This window comes from Rana temporaria, chromosome 4 (genome assembly GCF_905171775.1).
Source record: "Rana temporaria chromosome 4, aRanTem1.1, whole genome shotgun sequence".
Taxonomy (NCBI): domain Eukaryota; kingdom Metazoa; phylum Chordata; class Amphibia; order Anura; family Ranidae; genus Rana; species Rana temporaria.
In genome coordinates this window covers 25791011-25804733 of record NC_053492.1, presented here as the reverse complement: position 1 = coordinate 25804733, position 13723 = coordinate 25791011, and the positions used below count along the sequence as shown (strand labels likewise).

The window sequence follows — 13723 nt, the reverse complement described above, 5'->3', positions numbered from 1 at the left end:
TTCAAAGAATAACCAATGGCATTTAAAGAAATGCATGTAAAAGGTCCTGTATTCTGTAGAACTCAACATTGATCACATTGGGCTTTATCTGTCAAAGCTTCTTAAATGGACGCTTCAATCAAACATGAACATATCCACTTTTAGGCTCAGGCGACAGATCCTTCCTGGTTAACGGTGTAAATTTTCTCCCACGCATGAAAAGTCTTGGCTGACCTGTAACCTAAATCCCTAAATCCCATATCTTATGAACCCGATCCTGAAAAAATGCAGATCAGTTTCAGGGTCCGATGCACCGCCCTTCCCACAGGCAAAATCTGGCTATAGATGACCAGATATCTTCCGGAGAAAGATGGTCCTTGAACCAGGGCTCAAGTCCTGCGGGAACGCATGGGAACGGAGTTCCTGCTCTTTTTTCACAGCAGGAACGCAGTTCCCTTTGCAGGACTAGAGCAACCGAGCCGCCCGAGCCAATCCTTCACTAAGCGGCGATGCCCAGCTCGAGTAACTGTCAGGGGCAGGCGAACCTTAGTAATCCTTTATGTTACTGGCCGCTTCCTGTATATGGATTCATTCAAGAAATAACTTTTCTTTCTAAATCCCGCGATAACTCGCGGCAGACCTCCGCAATGTCTCCTGGGAACAATGACAAACGCTCCCAGGAGACATTGTGGCATTAAAGCGGTGGTTCCCCCTTAAAAACAACTTTTTTTTATTCCACTGCCCCCCCACATTACAATCGAATTAAGGCTCTTATTTTTTTTTTGCTGCTGTACATACCTTGATACAGCATCTTCACCCGTGCATCCGGGTTGCGAGTCCCGCGGGAGTGGGCGTTCCTCACATGCTGTTGATTGACGTTTTGCCCAAAAACGAGCTCACCCCTGTCGCGTAAGCCGCGTCACGGTTGGCGAAAGGAGCCGAACGGCGAGTCGGCGCTATACTGCGCATGCGCATCGCCGTTCGGCTCCTTTCGCCAATCGTGACGCGGCTTACGCGACGGGGGGAGAGCTCGTTTTTGGGCAAAACGTCAATCAACAGCATGTGAGGAACGCCCACTCCCGCGGGACTCGCAACCCGGATGCACGGGTGAAGATGCTGTATCAAGGTATGTACAGCAGCAAAAAAAAAATAAGAGCCTTAATTCGATTGTAATGTGGGGGGGCAGTGGAATAAAAAAAAGTTGTTTTTAAGGGGGAACCACCGCTTTAAGGAAGTGACGGAATACCCGCACACTACCTAATGAATCCATATACAGGAAGCGGTCAGTAACTACTAGTAACTAGTAACTACTAAGGTTCAGTAGATCGAAAAAAAACATGCGGTTTAGTAATTATGCATACGAGCGTATCATTTTTTTTTTGGTGGGGGAGTGGATCTTAGGTGGGAGTTCCCACACTTTTTTCCCCAGGACTTGACCCCTGCCTTGAACCCTTTGCAATAGTTGCATGTGGTAGTCATTATGAATCCCTGACCTTCACAAAGATATGAGCTTGTTTGACTTCTCATTCCAAAACATTAATATGGAGACACTCCCAATGGAGCCAAAACAGCCTCCACTCTTCTGGAAAGTCTTTTCCCAAGATTTTGAAGTGTATCTCTGAGAATCTGTGCCCATTTGGTCAAGAACTGGTGTTGAATGGAAAGATCTGACTCACAATTGGCTTTCCAAATTCATCTCAATGGTGTTCAGTAGGGTTGAGGTGTAAAGGTTTTCCAGTAGGGTTGAGGTCTGGGCTCTGTTCGGGACACTTGAGTTCCTCCACACCATACCGGTCAAACCATGTCTTTATAGAGTTGACTTTATACACAGGGGCACAGTCCCAAAAATGGCACCATAAGGTTGGAAGAGCACAACTGTCTACAATAGGCTAGATTCAGAGAGAGTTACGCCAGCGTATCAGTAGATATGCCGTCGTAACTCTGAATCTACACCGTCTTAAATTTAAGCGTATTCTGGAAATCAGATACGCTTAAATTAGGCTAAGATACGAGCGGCGTAAGTCTCCTACGCCGTCGTATCTTAGGGTGCATATTTACGCTGGCCGCTAGGTGGCGCGTCGGTTGATTTCGGCGTAGAATATGCAAATGAGCTAGATACGACGATTCAGAAACGTACATCCGCCCGGCGCATTTTTTTACGTCGTTTACGTTAGGCTTTTTCCGGCGTAAGGTTACTCCTGCTATATGAGGCGTAACCAATGTTAAGTATGGACGTCGGGACAGCGTCGAATTTTGCGTCATTTACGTTGTTTGCGTAAGTCGTTCTCGAATAGGGCTTTGCGTAAATTACGTTCACGTCGAAAGCATTGACTATTTGCGACGTGATTAGGAGCATGCGCACAGGGATACGTTCACGGACGGTGCACGCGCCGTTCGTTAGAGACGTCATTTACGTGGGGTCATGTTTTATTTACATAAAACACGTCCACCTCTTCAGAATTTGAATTTGGCGCGCTTACGCCGGCAGATTTACGCTATGCCGCCGTAACTTAGGGCGCAGGTTCTTTGTGAATCCAGCCCCAGCCTCACTAAGTTACGGCGGCGTACGCTACACCCGCACAAACTTACGGCGGGCTATCTGAATCTAGCCCAATGTCTTTATATGTTGAAAAATAACAGTACCCTTCACTGGAAACACCTGAACTCAATCAATTGGGCACATATTTTTTTCCCATAAAGTGATCTTTGATCATTTGGATGGACAAAATTCACTAAGCTATAGTTAGAGCCTTTGACTACTGAGGTCACTAAATATGGCTAGATCGAAACAGCAAGTTCATTGTACGCTAAATCTGTCCTTATCTAAAAGTATGATAATAGTAAGCCATTGAGTAAGCATTGTGAACTTACTTCTCCAGTGCTACCCCAGATCTCCAAGTACATTGGGGTCTTTGGGAACATGCGAAACTACCCGTATGGCCTGATCTGAGCTCTGTTATATGCGGTCAGGAAGGGGGAGGTGATATGGGCCTACATATAGCCTTGGGTAAGCTTTAACGTCTTCACAGGAATGTAACAGGAGCTGGGAAACACAAACTCCAAGTTAGACAGGAAGAGAGTCAAGAAATATGGCAGGAAGATCTCACTTTTGGGGTATCCGACTACCTCCATCTGTAACTTAAATAAAACATTTGGGTGACCAGATTCTTTAAGGTAAATGGAATAAACCACCTGACATTAGTACCGTTTCTTTTGGCCCATCGCTACGATGGGCTTTTGTACCAGTCAATAGGAAGGCGCAGGAGATGGGGGGGGGGGGGGGTTTGGGTGAGCCCATATGTCGAAGTTATCTATTTAATTCTAATAAATTCCTCAAACTCTTACATACATATAAAGAATTTTACTAGTAGGTCTTAGATGAAAAGTAAAAATTATTTACATCAGTTTAAACCCTACCCCCAAATATACAGTCTACTCATAAATCTCTTGGAAATGGCCTCCAAGTCAGTTGATACAAGGAAGAAATGAGGCACGAGATAAGATACAGCGCAATCCAATATAACATAAAGTATAATACAATATCACTAACAAAATATAGTACAACATTTGCAATGTAAACACTTTTAGTCAACCAGGCAATGAAAGGAGATCCGGCATCATATTTTCTCATCTATGTGTATGGGATCATCCCTACGTCAACCTATCACCACATTGAGTCAACCATATTTACTCAATAAAGCAAAACGCCTGGCAGATTAATACATGTACGGGAGTTGTTTTACTTGACAACAATATTTCTATTTCTGTCCATCAAGCCCTGAGAGTTACATAGCTCCTCCACACAACACAGCCAGGTGGTTGACACCACTTTCAGCTAACAAAAAGTGTGGTGTCCTCTTTAATTGACCAGTCTGGCTGGTGAAAGAGCAGCAGAAGACAGATAAGGTTACCTCAATCTGTTCTCCCCACCTATCAGCCTATTCTCAACACATTTACATTCAACACAACCGATTGACTGATTGACCCGGCTCGGTCAGTCTTTCCCCCGTACACACGAGAGGTTTTCCCGACAGGAAAACTGAAAGGGAGCTTTGGTCGGGAATTCCGGGCCATGTGTATGCTCCATCGCAGTTTATCCCATAGGAAAACTGCCAAAAAACGCTGGGCAAAAGTCCGCCGGTTTTCCCGGCGGGAAAAAAGAGAGTTGGGTCTCTTTTTTTGTCCGCCAATTTTTGGGCAGTTTTCCCGTCGGAAAAACTGCGAGGAGCATACACACAATCGGGATTCCCGGCCAAAAGCTCTCCTCCCAACTTGCTGGCTGTAATCAGGTGCTGGTACTAGGCCAAAGGTCTGCAGTACCTCTCTCCGTTGGGAAAACTGGATGTGTGTACAAGGCTTTAGCCCTGGCCCTCCCTCTTCTTCCAGTCTGAGATCTGCTATGTTAGGGATGGCAAGAGTCTAATTTCAGGCACTTAAACGTTGACGTTGTAATAAGTTGTGCCTTCATACTCTTCTTCCCAGTGCCATGGAACACAAAATTGGGCAAGCTTCTCCAACCAGTCCTAAAAGCCGTGTCTATGGGCACTTCTATTGCTACTTCAATGGGCACTCCCTATGCGGCCCAACGGATCAAGTCTGACCACAAAACATCACACTCTCGATAAGCCTAGCTGAGTCAATCTGAACGGTCCTTGAGAGAAGACTCTAGAAAGCACCCTTTGTATCCGAATTGTCCCCTTAACAAAAACGAACTTAAATTTCACGGAAACAACCACTATCTGGGAGCATGAACACTTTGTTTTTTGGGGAATGTAGGCAGTCCCAGTGCCATGGAAAACACAAAATTGGGCGAGCTTCACCAACCACCCCCGAAAGCCGTGTCTATAGGCACTTCTACTTCTACAGGCACTCCCTAAGCGGCCCAATGGATCAAGTCTGACGGCAAGCTTCTCCAACCAACCCCCGAAACCCATATCTATGGCCACTCCCTATGCGGCCCAACGGATCAAGTCTGACCACAAAACATCACACTCTCAATAAGCCTAGCTCTTCTTCCAGTCTGAGATCTGCTATGTTAGGGATCGCAAGAGTCTAATTTCAGGCACTTAAACGTTGACGTTGTAATAAGTTGTGCCTTCATACTCTTCTTCCCAGTGCCATGGAACACAAAATTGGGCAAGCTTCTCCAACCAGTCCTAAAAGCCGTGTCTATGGGCACTTCTACTGCTACTTCAATGGGCACTCCCTATGTGGCCCAATGGATCAAGTCTGCCCACAAAACATCACACTCTCGATAAGCCTAGCTGAGTCAATCTGAACGGTCCTTGAGAGAAGACTCTAGAAAGCAATCTTTATATCCGAATTGTCCCCTTAACAAAAACTAACTTACATTTCATGGAAACAACCACTATCTGGGAGCATGAACACCTTGTTTTTTTGAGAATGTAGGCAGTCCCAGTGCCATGGAACACAAAATTGGGCGAGCTTCACCAACCACCCCCGAAAGCCGTGTCTATAGGCACTTCTACTTCTACAGGCACTCCCTAAGCGGCCCAATGGATCAAGTCTGACGGCAAGCTTCTCCAACCAACCCCCGAAACCCATATCTATGGCCACTTCTACTTCTACTTCTATGGGCACTCCCTATACGGCCCAATGGATCGAGTCTGACCACAAAACATCACACTCTCAATAAGCCTAGCTGAGTCAATCTAAACGATCCTTGGGAGGAGACTCTAGAAAGCACTCTTTATATCCGAATTTCACCCTTATCAAAACTAACTTCAATTTCACAGAAACAATCCACTATCTGGGAGCATGAACACTTTGTTTTTTGGGGAATGTAGGCAGTCCCAGTGCCATGGAACACAAAATTGGGCGAGCTTCACCAACCAGCCCTGAAAGCCATGTCTATGGGCACTTCTACGGGCACTACCTAAGCAGCCCAATGGATCAAGTTCGACCGCAAAACATCACACCCTCGATAAGCTTAGCTGAGTCAATCTGAACGGTTCTTGAGCTGAGACTCTAGCCGCTTAAGGCCTGCCGCACTAACTTATAAGTCAACAGAATGGCACGGCTGGGCAAATGGGCGTACAGGTACGTCCCCTTTAATTTGCCGCTGTGTGGTCATCCTGTCGCGATGCTCCATGACCGTGCCCGTGGGATCCGCGGACTCGGTGTCTGCCGGTGTCCCGCGATCATGTCACGGAGCTGAAGAACAGGGAGATGTCCGTGTAAACACAACACTCCCTGTTCTTCCTAATGACATGTCAGAGACAAAAAAAAAAATGTATGTGAGGTTCCTTTTCCATCATACATCATGGAACTTGGATTCCAATGGACCCCGCTCCAATGTGTATGGGAGAGGCTTGCCCCCTTTAACCACTAGATGGTGCTGTGCATATAACAATGAAATGATCCACCGCACCAATGGAAGACGACCATTACCAGACATGACAGGGATGTCGGATTAATACAATTCCCTACTTTTCTCTATAGATGCTTCAGAGAGTCTTGTGCAACAACAAGTCAATGTAATCTATATTCACATCTTGGATTATCTTTCTAGATACAAAAAATGTTCACCATATTATTTTTGCACATATTTTTGTAAAATCTTGAAAATTAATATTGCACTTTTGGCTGAGTTTAGAGTTCTTTTGGTGGCAATTGGAATCTCCCCCCCCCCCCCCCCTCCACACACACACCTCTTATAGCCTTTTATTGCTGTATATTATGAATTTTAAGTGATTTCCATGTGTAATTTCGTTAAAATACAACTATTACATAGTTAATAAGGTTGAAAAAGTACACAGGTCCATCCAGTTGATCCTAGTGGAAAGGCTGCTCAGTTCCCTCCCATTTCAGTGCTCTGTACTGGCGTAGGTGAGTAATGGCCACACCCCTCAGCACAAGCCTCCTTAAAAAACTTGTAGTGTGGAGGAAGAAAGATGGGGGTTGTGTCTGACTAGAGAAGGGTGTGTCTGTCCAAGTCTGTTGGATTACCAAGAGCTGCGGGCAGCTCAGGCTCCTATTGGACTGCACAGCCATATTCAAGCATCTTGCACAACTAACATAACAGGAAAAATGCAGGTTGGACTGTGAAAATGGAGGTTGCTGGAACAACGGATGTCTGAGTGCATATCTATTCCTGTGACTTTAATGGGGCTTTCACAAAGAATTCCAGCAACGTTGCCTAAAGCCCTGTACACACGATCGGTTCGTTTGATGAAAACGGACCAATGGACCGTTTTCATCGGACGAACCGATCGTGTGTGGGCCCCATCGGTGAAAAAAAAAAAGAACCTGTTTTAAATTTTTCTTATGGTTAAAAAACCGATAGAAAAAAAACGATCGTCTGTAGGGAAATCCATCAGTCAAAATTCCACGCATGCTCAGAATCAAGTCGACGCATGTTCGGAAGCATTGAACTTCATTTTTCTCAGCACGTCGTAGTGTTTTACGTCACCGCGTTGGACACGGTCGGATTTTTGACCGATGGTGCGTAGGCAAGACTGATGAAAGTCAGCTTCATCGGATATCCGACGAAAAAATCCATCGGATTAGATTCCATCAGATATCCGATCGTGTGTACAGGGCATGAGACCTATGTGACCACTAGAGGGCATATTTACACATCTGTGTATATAATAGAAAAAGGAAAAAGATATGAAGGGAACTGTAAAAGTGACATTTAAAAAATCACCATCATGAAAACATTATATCTAATGATATAGGAACCTCCTAAAATATTTTTTTTTTAAATATTTTTTCCCTTTATGGAAGTTATCCAATAGAAAAACAGGAGAATAACTGATTTCTTTACTATTTGTTTACTATTTTCTTGCAACAATGGGGTGGATTCAGTAAGCAATTGCGTCTGCGTATCCATAGTTACGCAGCGCAATTGCTTAGTTGCGCCGGCGTATCGACTTTTCTGTATTCAGAAAGCTCGATACGCCGACTGCAGCCTAAGATATGACTGGCATAAGGCTCTTATGCCGTCGTATCGTAGGCTGCATTCTTACGATGGCCGCTAGGTGGCGTTCCCGTAGTGGTCAGCGTAGAGTATGCAAATTGCATACTCACGCCGATTCACAACCGTATGCGTGCCCTGCGTACGCATTTTACGTCGTTTGCGTTTGTCGGTTTCTGCGTAAGGCTGCCCATGCTATTAGCAGGGGCAGCCAATGCTAAGTATACCCGTCGTTCCCGCGTCGCGATTTTTAAAAATTATGTCGTTTGCGTAAGTGAACCGTGAATGGCGCTGGACGCCATTTACGTTCACGTTGAAGCAAATGACGTCCTTGCGACGTCATTTACCGCAATGCACGTCGGGAAAGTTTCCCGACGGAGCATGCGCACTACGTTCGGCGCGGGAACGCGCCTAATTTAAATGATCCACGCCCCCCTACGGGATCATTTAAATTACGCACGCTTACGCCGGCCATTTTTACGGAGCGCCCGCGCAAATTACGGAGCTACTGCTTCGTGAATGAAGCGTAGCGCACGTAATTTACGGAGGCGTAGCATAAAAACGGTACGCTGCGCCTCCGTAAGAGGGCGCAAATCTACCTGAATCTAGGCCAATGTTGCAATGTTGTGTGTGTGTGTGTATATACGTGTGTATATATATTTATATATTATTTTTCTTGTTTTTTTTGTTTTGTTTTGTTTTTTGTTTTTTTGTAGCGATGATTGGTCAATTTAAATGATTTTCAGCTTAGCCTAAAATAAAATGCTTTGACCACACCCTGTCCGGTCCATTGAGTTTGTTTGGCTTTAGAGATATAACAGGACAAACTTCTGAAAAGAAAAAGTCTTGCTGTCAAAATATACATTTTGTAGCTATTAAAACACACAAAAAATAAAAAATAAAGAGTAAAAACATTAATTGAAGCCCAATAAACAAAGTCCAATCTTACTGAGAACGTTGACAAAGTTGCGTAGAGATACAAAAAAAAAAAAGAATGTACCGTCAGAGTCTGTTTTTTTTTGTACAAAATAAATACCTCTCTACAAACCCTAAAACTGCCACCCATACGCTTCATAGTAACTTTTTTTTTTTACACGCCCTCAAGTTTGACTTGACAACTCAAGCTGAATTGTTGGTCCCATCGATGGTTGAGGTTTAGGTTCATATTAGCAGCGCTCGCTGCCTATATGGCCGATAAAGTAGAGCGACCACTCTGTCAAACATCTGTTCCTTCCTGCAGTCGTACGCGGAGTCACTCCGCTTCCACCTTGGCGAGGTTGGCTCTTACTCGAGCCTGATCCACTGAGTCCAGTAAGTTTTTGGCATCCACTGCCAACGCATGGGAAGCCGTCAGCATCTGCTTCTTACATTCTTCGCTTAGCGACGTCACCGCGTTCTGCTGAGTCAGGCGCATCTTGCTGATCAGATCCGCTAAGTCCTTACTAAGCAACTTCTGCGTTCCTTCGATCTGTAAAAAAAGAAAATTAAGATGTTTAGGAAACATAAAAAAAATTACAGGTTATTGGTAAGAAAAAAAAAAAAACATATTATAAAACAATATTTTTGATGATGCTTAATTTCTGGAAACCTATTCAAAGCTAAAGTTATATTAATACATTTTAAAAATACAATATTGTTTTTTTTTTTATTATTATAATTTTTTTTTCTATGTTCATTTGCATCATTGCTTGAAAATAATATTAGGAAGGGAGTACTCGTGAGCAGCGTGTGAGATGGCCTCATGGTAATCCAGCTCCTCACCCGTCGGACAAATACATTTTTTTATCAATTTTTTTGGTCATTCAGAAACTCAAGAGGGCCCTGGGGGGGGGGGGGGGGGGGTGGACCAGTGGCATATCTAGGGTATGGCAGTCATGGCAAGTGCCATGGGCGCCATCCGGGGGGGGGGGGGGGGACAAAAAAGTCGCCCCCGCACAAAAAAAAAAAAACACCCGTCCTGCGGCCACCTCTCGGCTCTCGCGGTCCCTCTGTCTGTCCCCAGCGTCCCTCTCTGTCCTTGTCACACTGCGTCCCTCTCTGTCCTTGTCACACTGCGTCCCTCTCTGTCCTTGTCACATTGGGTCCCTCTCTGTCCTTGTCACACTGCATCCCTCTCTGTCCCCGGCGTCCCTCTCTGTCCTCATCACACTGGGTTCCTCTCTGTCTGTCCCCAGTGTCCCTTCCTGTCCCTGGTGTCCCTCCCTGTCCCTGGTGTCCCCAGTGTCTTTCCCTGTTGTCCCTCCCTGTCCCTTGATTGTGTGTTAGTGTGTCATTGATTTTGTATGAGTTACTGTGTGCACCAATGTGTTTTGATGAGTGTGAGGTGTGCCAGTGTGTTGGCATCATCAGTGATTTTTGTATCAGTGTGTGCCCGGGGGCCATTGTTAGCTGTTTTTTTTGTTATGGTAACGGTTATCTGAAAGATGGGTTTTGAATATTTTGACAAGGGCGTAGTTTCAGTGCTTGCCATAGGCGCCATTTTGACTAGATACGCCTCTGGGGTGGACATGGTGCTTGCACTATGCCACCCCACCCCAACCCAACTCCGTTAAATTGCTACTACTCCGGGTTCATTTACTGTTCTTGTTCTGTTTGTTGCTTCCCCTAAGATTTTTAGGGGGTGTTTTTTACCTCCTTCTCTATCCTACCTCCTTAGGCCCCTCCCTCCCCTTAGTGTTTTTTTTCCACCCCTCCCGCGCACGCTGGGTTCCGTAGAGGTAATAAAATGTTTATCTTAAATTTTAGATTTTTAGGGTATCTAAGAAAATAGCCTGTCAGTTTTTTTTTTTTATTAGTGCCCTATTTGAGTCATTTCCCTTCACTTCCCGTCCTGTAAACTGGGCGAAACCTGTTGGACAGTTATCACTGGAACATTTGTCAAAATAAAACATCTTTAGATACACTCTAATCCTCATAATAAATGAGCCTGTGGTGAAAAAAATAAATAATAACATTCATCTAACAGTTCAATTTTCATGATCTCTTTAGAAGTATATTGTACCTCTGTGCGTGACGACTGCGGCAGAGATGGAAGAATCTCATCCACGCTGCCTATGAGCTTTCGGAGCACGAGCCCCACATTCTGGAAGGAGAAGGACATAAAATGAGACATCCAATTCCAAAAATACAGGTAAACGGTACGTTAAACAAAACGAAAAAAAAAACACAAAGTGACCTGTAAAGACCCTCATCATAAAACATTTCCCAGTGTTTTATCTTTTAACCACTGAAGCCCCGGACCATTTGGCTGGCCAATGACCGGGCCACTTTTTGCGATTCGGCACTACGCCGCTTTAACTGACAATTGCGTGGTCGCGCGACGTGGCTCCCAAACAAAATTAACGTTCTTTTGGTGCTATTTGATCACCTCTGTGGTTTTTATTTTTTGCGCTATAAACAAAAATAGAGCGACAATTTTGAAAAAATATGCAATATTTTTTACTTTTTGCTATAATAAATATCCCCAAAAAATATATAAAAAAACTTGTTTTCCCTCAGTTTAGGCCGATACGTCTTCTACATATTTTTGGTAAAAAAACAAAAAACGCAATAAGCGTATATTGATTGGTTTGTGCAAAAGTTATAGCGTCTACAAAATAGGGGATAGTTTTATGGCATTTTTATTAATAATTTTTATTTTTACTAGTAATGGCGGCTATCAGCGATTTTTATTGTGAGTGCGACATTATGGCGGACACTTTTGACACCATTTTGGGACCAATGTAATTTTCACAGCGATCAGTGCTATAAAAATGCACTGATTACTGTAAAAATTACAATGGCAGTGAAGGGGTTAACCTGTAGGGGGCGCTGAAGGGGTTAAGTGTGTCCTAGGGGGTGATTATAACTGTTAGGGGGCGTGGCTACGAGTGACACATAACTGATCGCTGTTCCCGATGAGAGGGAACAGACGATCAGTGACATGTCACTAGGAAGAACGGGGAGATGTTGTGTTTACACTGACATCTCCCCGTTCTTCAGCTCCCTGACCTGATCACAGGACACCGGCGGACATCGAGTCCGAGGGTCCCGCGGGCATGATCACGGAACTCGCAACAGGGTCGGGAAAGCGCTGGCGCGAGCGCGACCACACGGCGGGAAATTAAAGGGGACGTATTTATACGCCCATTCTGTCTACGTAAAAGTTTGTGCGCCGGTCGGCAAGCGGTTAAAAGATCCTAGAAGTACAGAAAAAATACTATTTGGTCTGCAAGAAATCATGCTATGGGGTCTATTTAAAAATATTAATTGAATGAATGTCACACACAATAATGCAGGCTGCATGAATTATGGTAGCAATGTTTCTAATACAGTAGATAATGGCTGCATTATTTACTTCTGGCCCCTGCACTCTGTATTACTACTGTGTTGGACGAACGGTTCGGCCAGAGCATAAGTTCAGGCTGAACATTGGCTGTTCGCCCATTCAAGGAACACCCGAATAATCGGGGGGCTCGACTGTTTGTTCGGCCCGCCAAACGACCACAATGCACTGCGTCACTGCATTGGAAGCCCTGATTGGCTGAAGCAATGAAATCCTATGAATTTGAAGAATGTGCTGCACCACAATGGCAGATTCTCAGTCACTATTTCTTTTCACGCAAGTCCATTCCAGCTCTCTGCCAATGGCGATGTTTCGTCATCTTTGGGCAAGGCATTCAGCCGCATGATTCACGTTACTGCTGACACGTGGTCCAGCAAGCATGGTCAGGGACGATATATTTTGTTCATGGCACACTCTGCTTGCAACTCGGAAGGATGCAGGACAGGGCTCAGTACTGCAGCTTGTTTCGCCACGTCTCTATACAGCTAGTGTTGATGATGCAAGATTTGTCAGCTCCACCACCTCCTCCTCCTCCTCCTCAATGCCCTCCTGTGCTGAATTGTTCTATGAACCACAAGTACCCCCTAAGCGTTCAAAGGGCTATTCCATGAGTCAGGCTAAAAGGTGCCATGCAGTGCTTCAGCTGGTGTGTTTAGGGGACCGGAATCACACCGGAGCAGAGATTCTTGCAGCTCTGCAGGGGCAGGCCCAGAGGTGGTTCACACCACGCCAGCAAGAGCCAGGAATGGTGGTGTGCGATAATGGCCTGTCTGCCCTTAGACAAGGAAAGTTGACACATGTGCAATGCCTGGCACATTTCCTCAATTTGGTGTTCCTTGTTTTTGCAGTCATTTTTGTTAAATTGGTAAATTCAAAAATTCTGAAGGAAGGGGGGGGGGGCGCTCGCTCATTCCCCTCCCCTTTCCTGACTTGGTGTGGGGTATCCCTTAAAACCCATACTAGACACAAAGGGCCTGGTATGGATTGGGGGGACCCCCATGACGTTTTTTTTTCCCAGCGTTTTTGTATTAATGGTAATGTATTGCCGGCAATTTAAATGTAATTTATGTAGTAGGTTCTATGCATGCTACAGATGTGCCACTTTACAGGCAGACTAAGGGGACACCCCAGGCACTATATTTAACCACTTAAGACCTGGACCATTATGCAGGTTAAGGACCTTGCCCCTTTTTGCGATTCGGCACTGCGTCGCTTTAACTGACAATTGCACGGTCATGCGACGTGGCTCCCAAACAAAATTGGCGTCCTTTTTTTCCCCACAAATAGAGCTTTCTTTTGGTGGTATTTGATCACCTCTGCGGTTTTTATTTTTTGCGCTATAAACAAAAATAGAGCGACAATTTTTTTTTAACCACTTCCATACCAGCCCATTGTAAAATGACGTCCACAAAGGACCTCTAACGATCCGGGTGGACGTCATATGACGTCCTGGGCTTTGTGGGGGGATATCTGAATGATGC

General features: G+C 44.9%; 1 protein-coding gene across 4 annotated transcripts in view; it reads right to left on the bottom strand.

The window, feature by feature from the left end:
- Positions 1-8640: 8640 nt before the first annotated feature.
- The window catches only part of PTK2B (protein tyrosine kinase 2 beta), a 221364-nt gene continuing 216281 nt past the window's right edge, over positions 8641-13723 (bottom strand). For all 4 annotated transcript variants that reach the window (XM_040348142.1, XM_040348139.1, XM_040348141.1 and 1 more), the window contains 2 exons: positions 10920-11000; positions 8641-9386 (listed from right to left, as the gene is read on the bottom strand). In XM_040348142.1, coding sequence (XP_040204076.1) covers positions 9171-9386; positions 10920-11000 — 297 coding nt within the window. In that variant the 3' untranslated portion in view covers positions 8641-9170. The remainder of the gene's footprint in view (positions 9387-10919; positions 11001-13723) is intronic.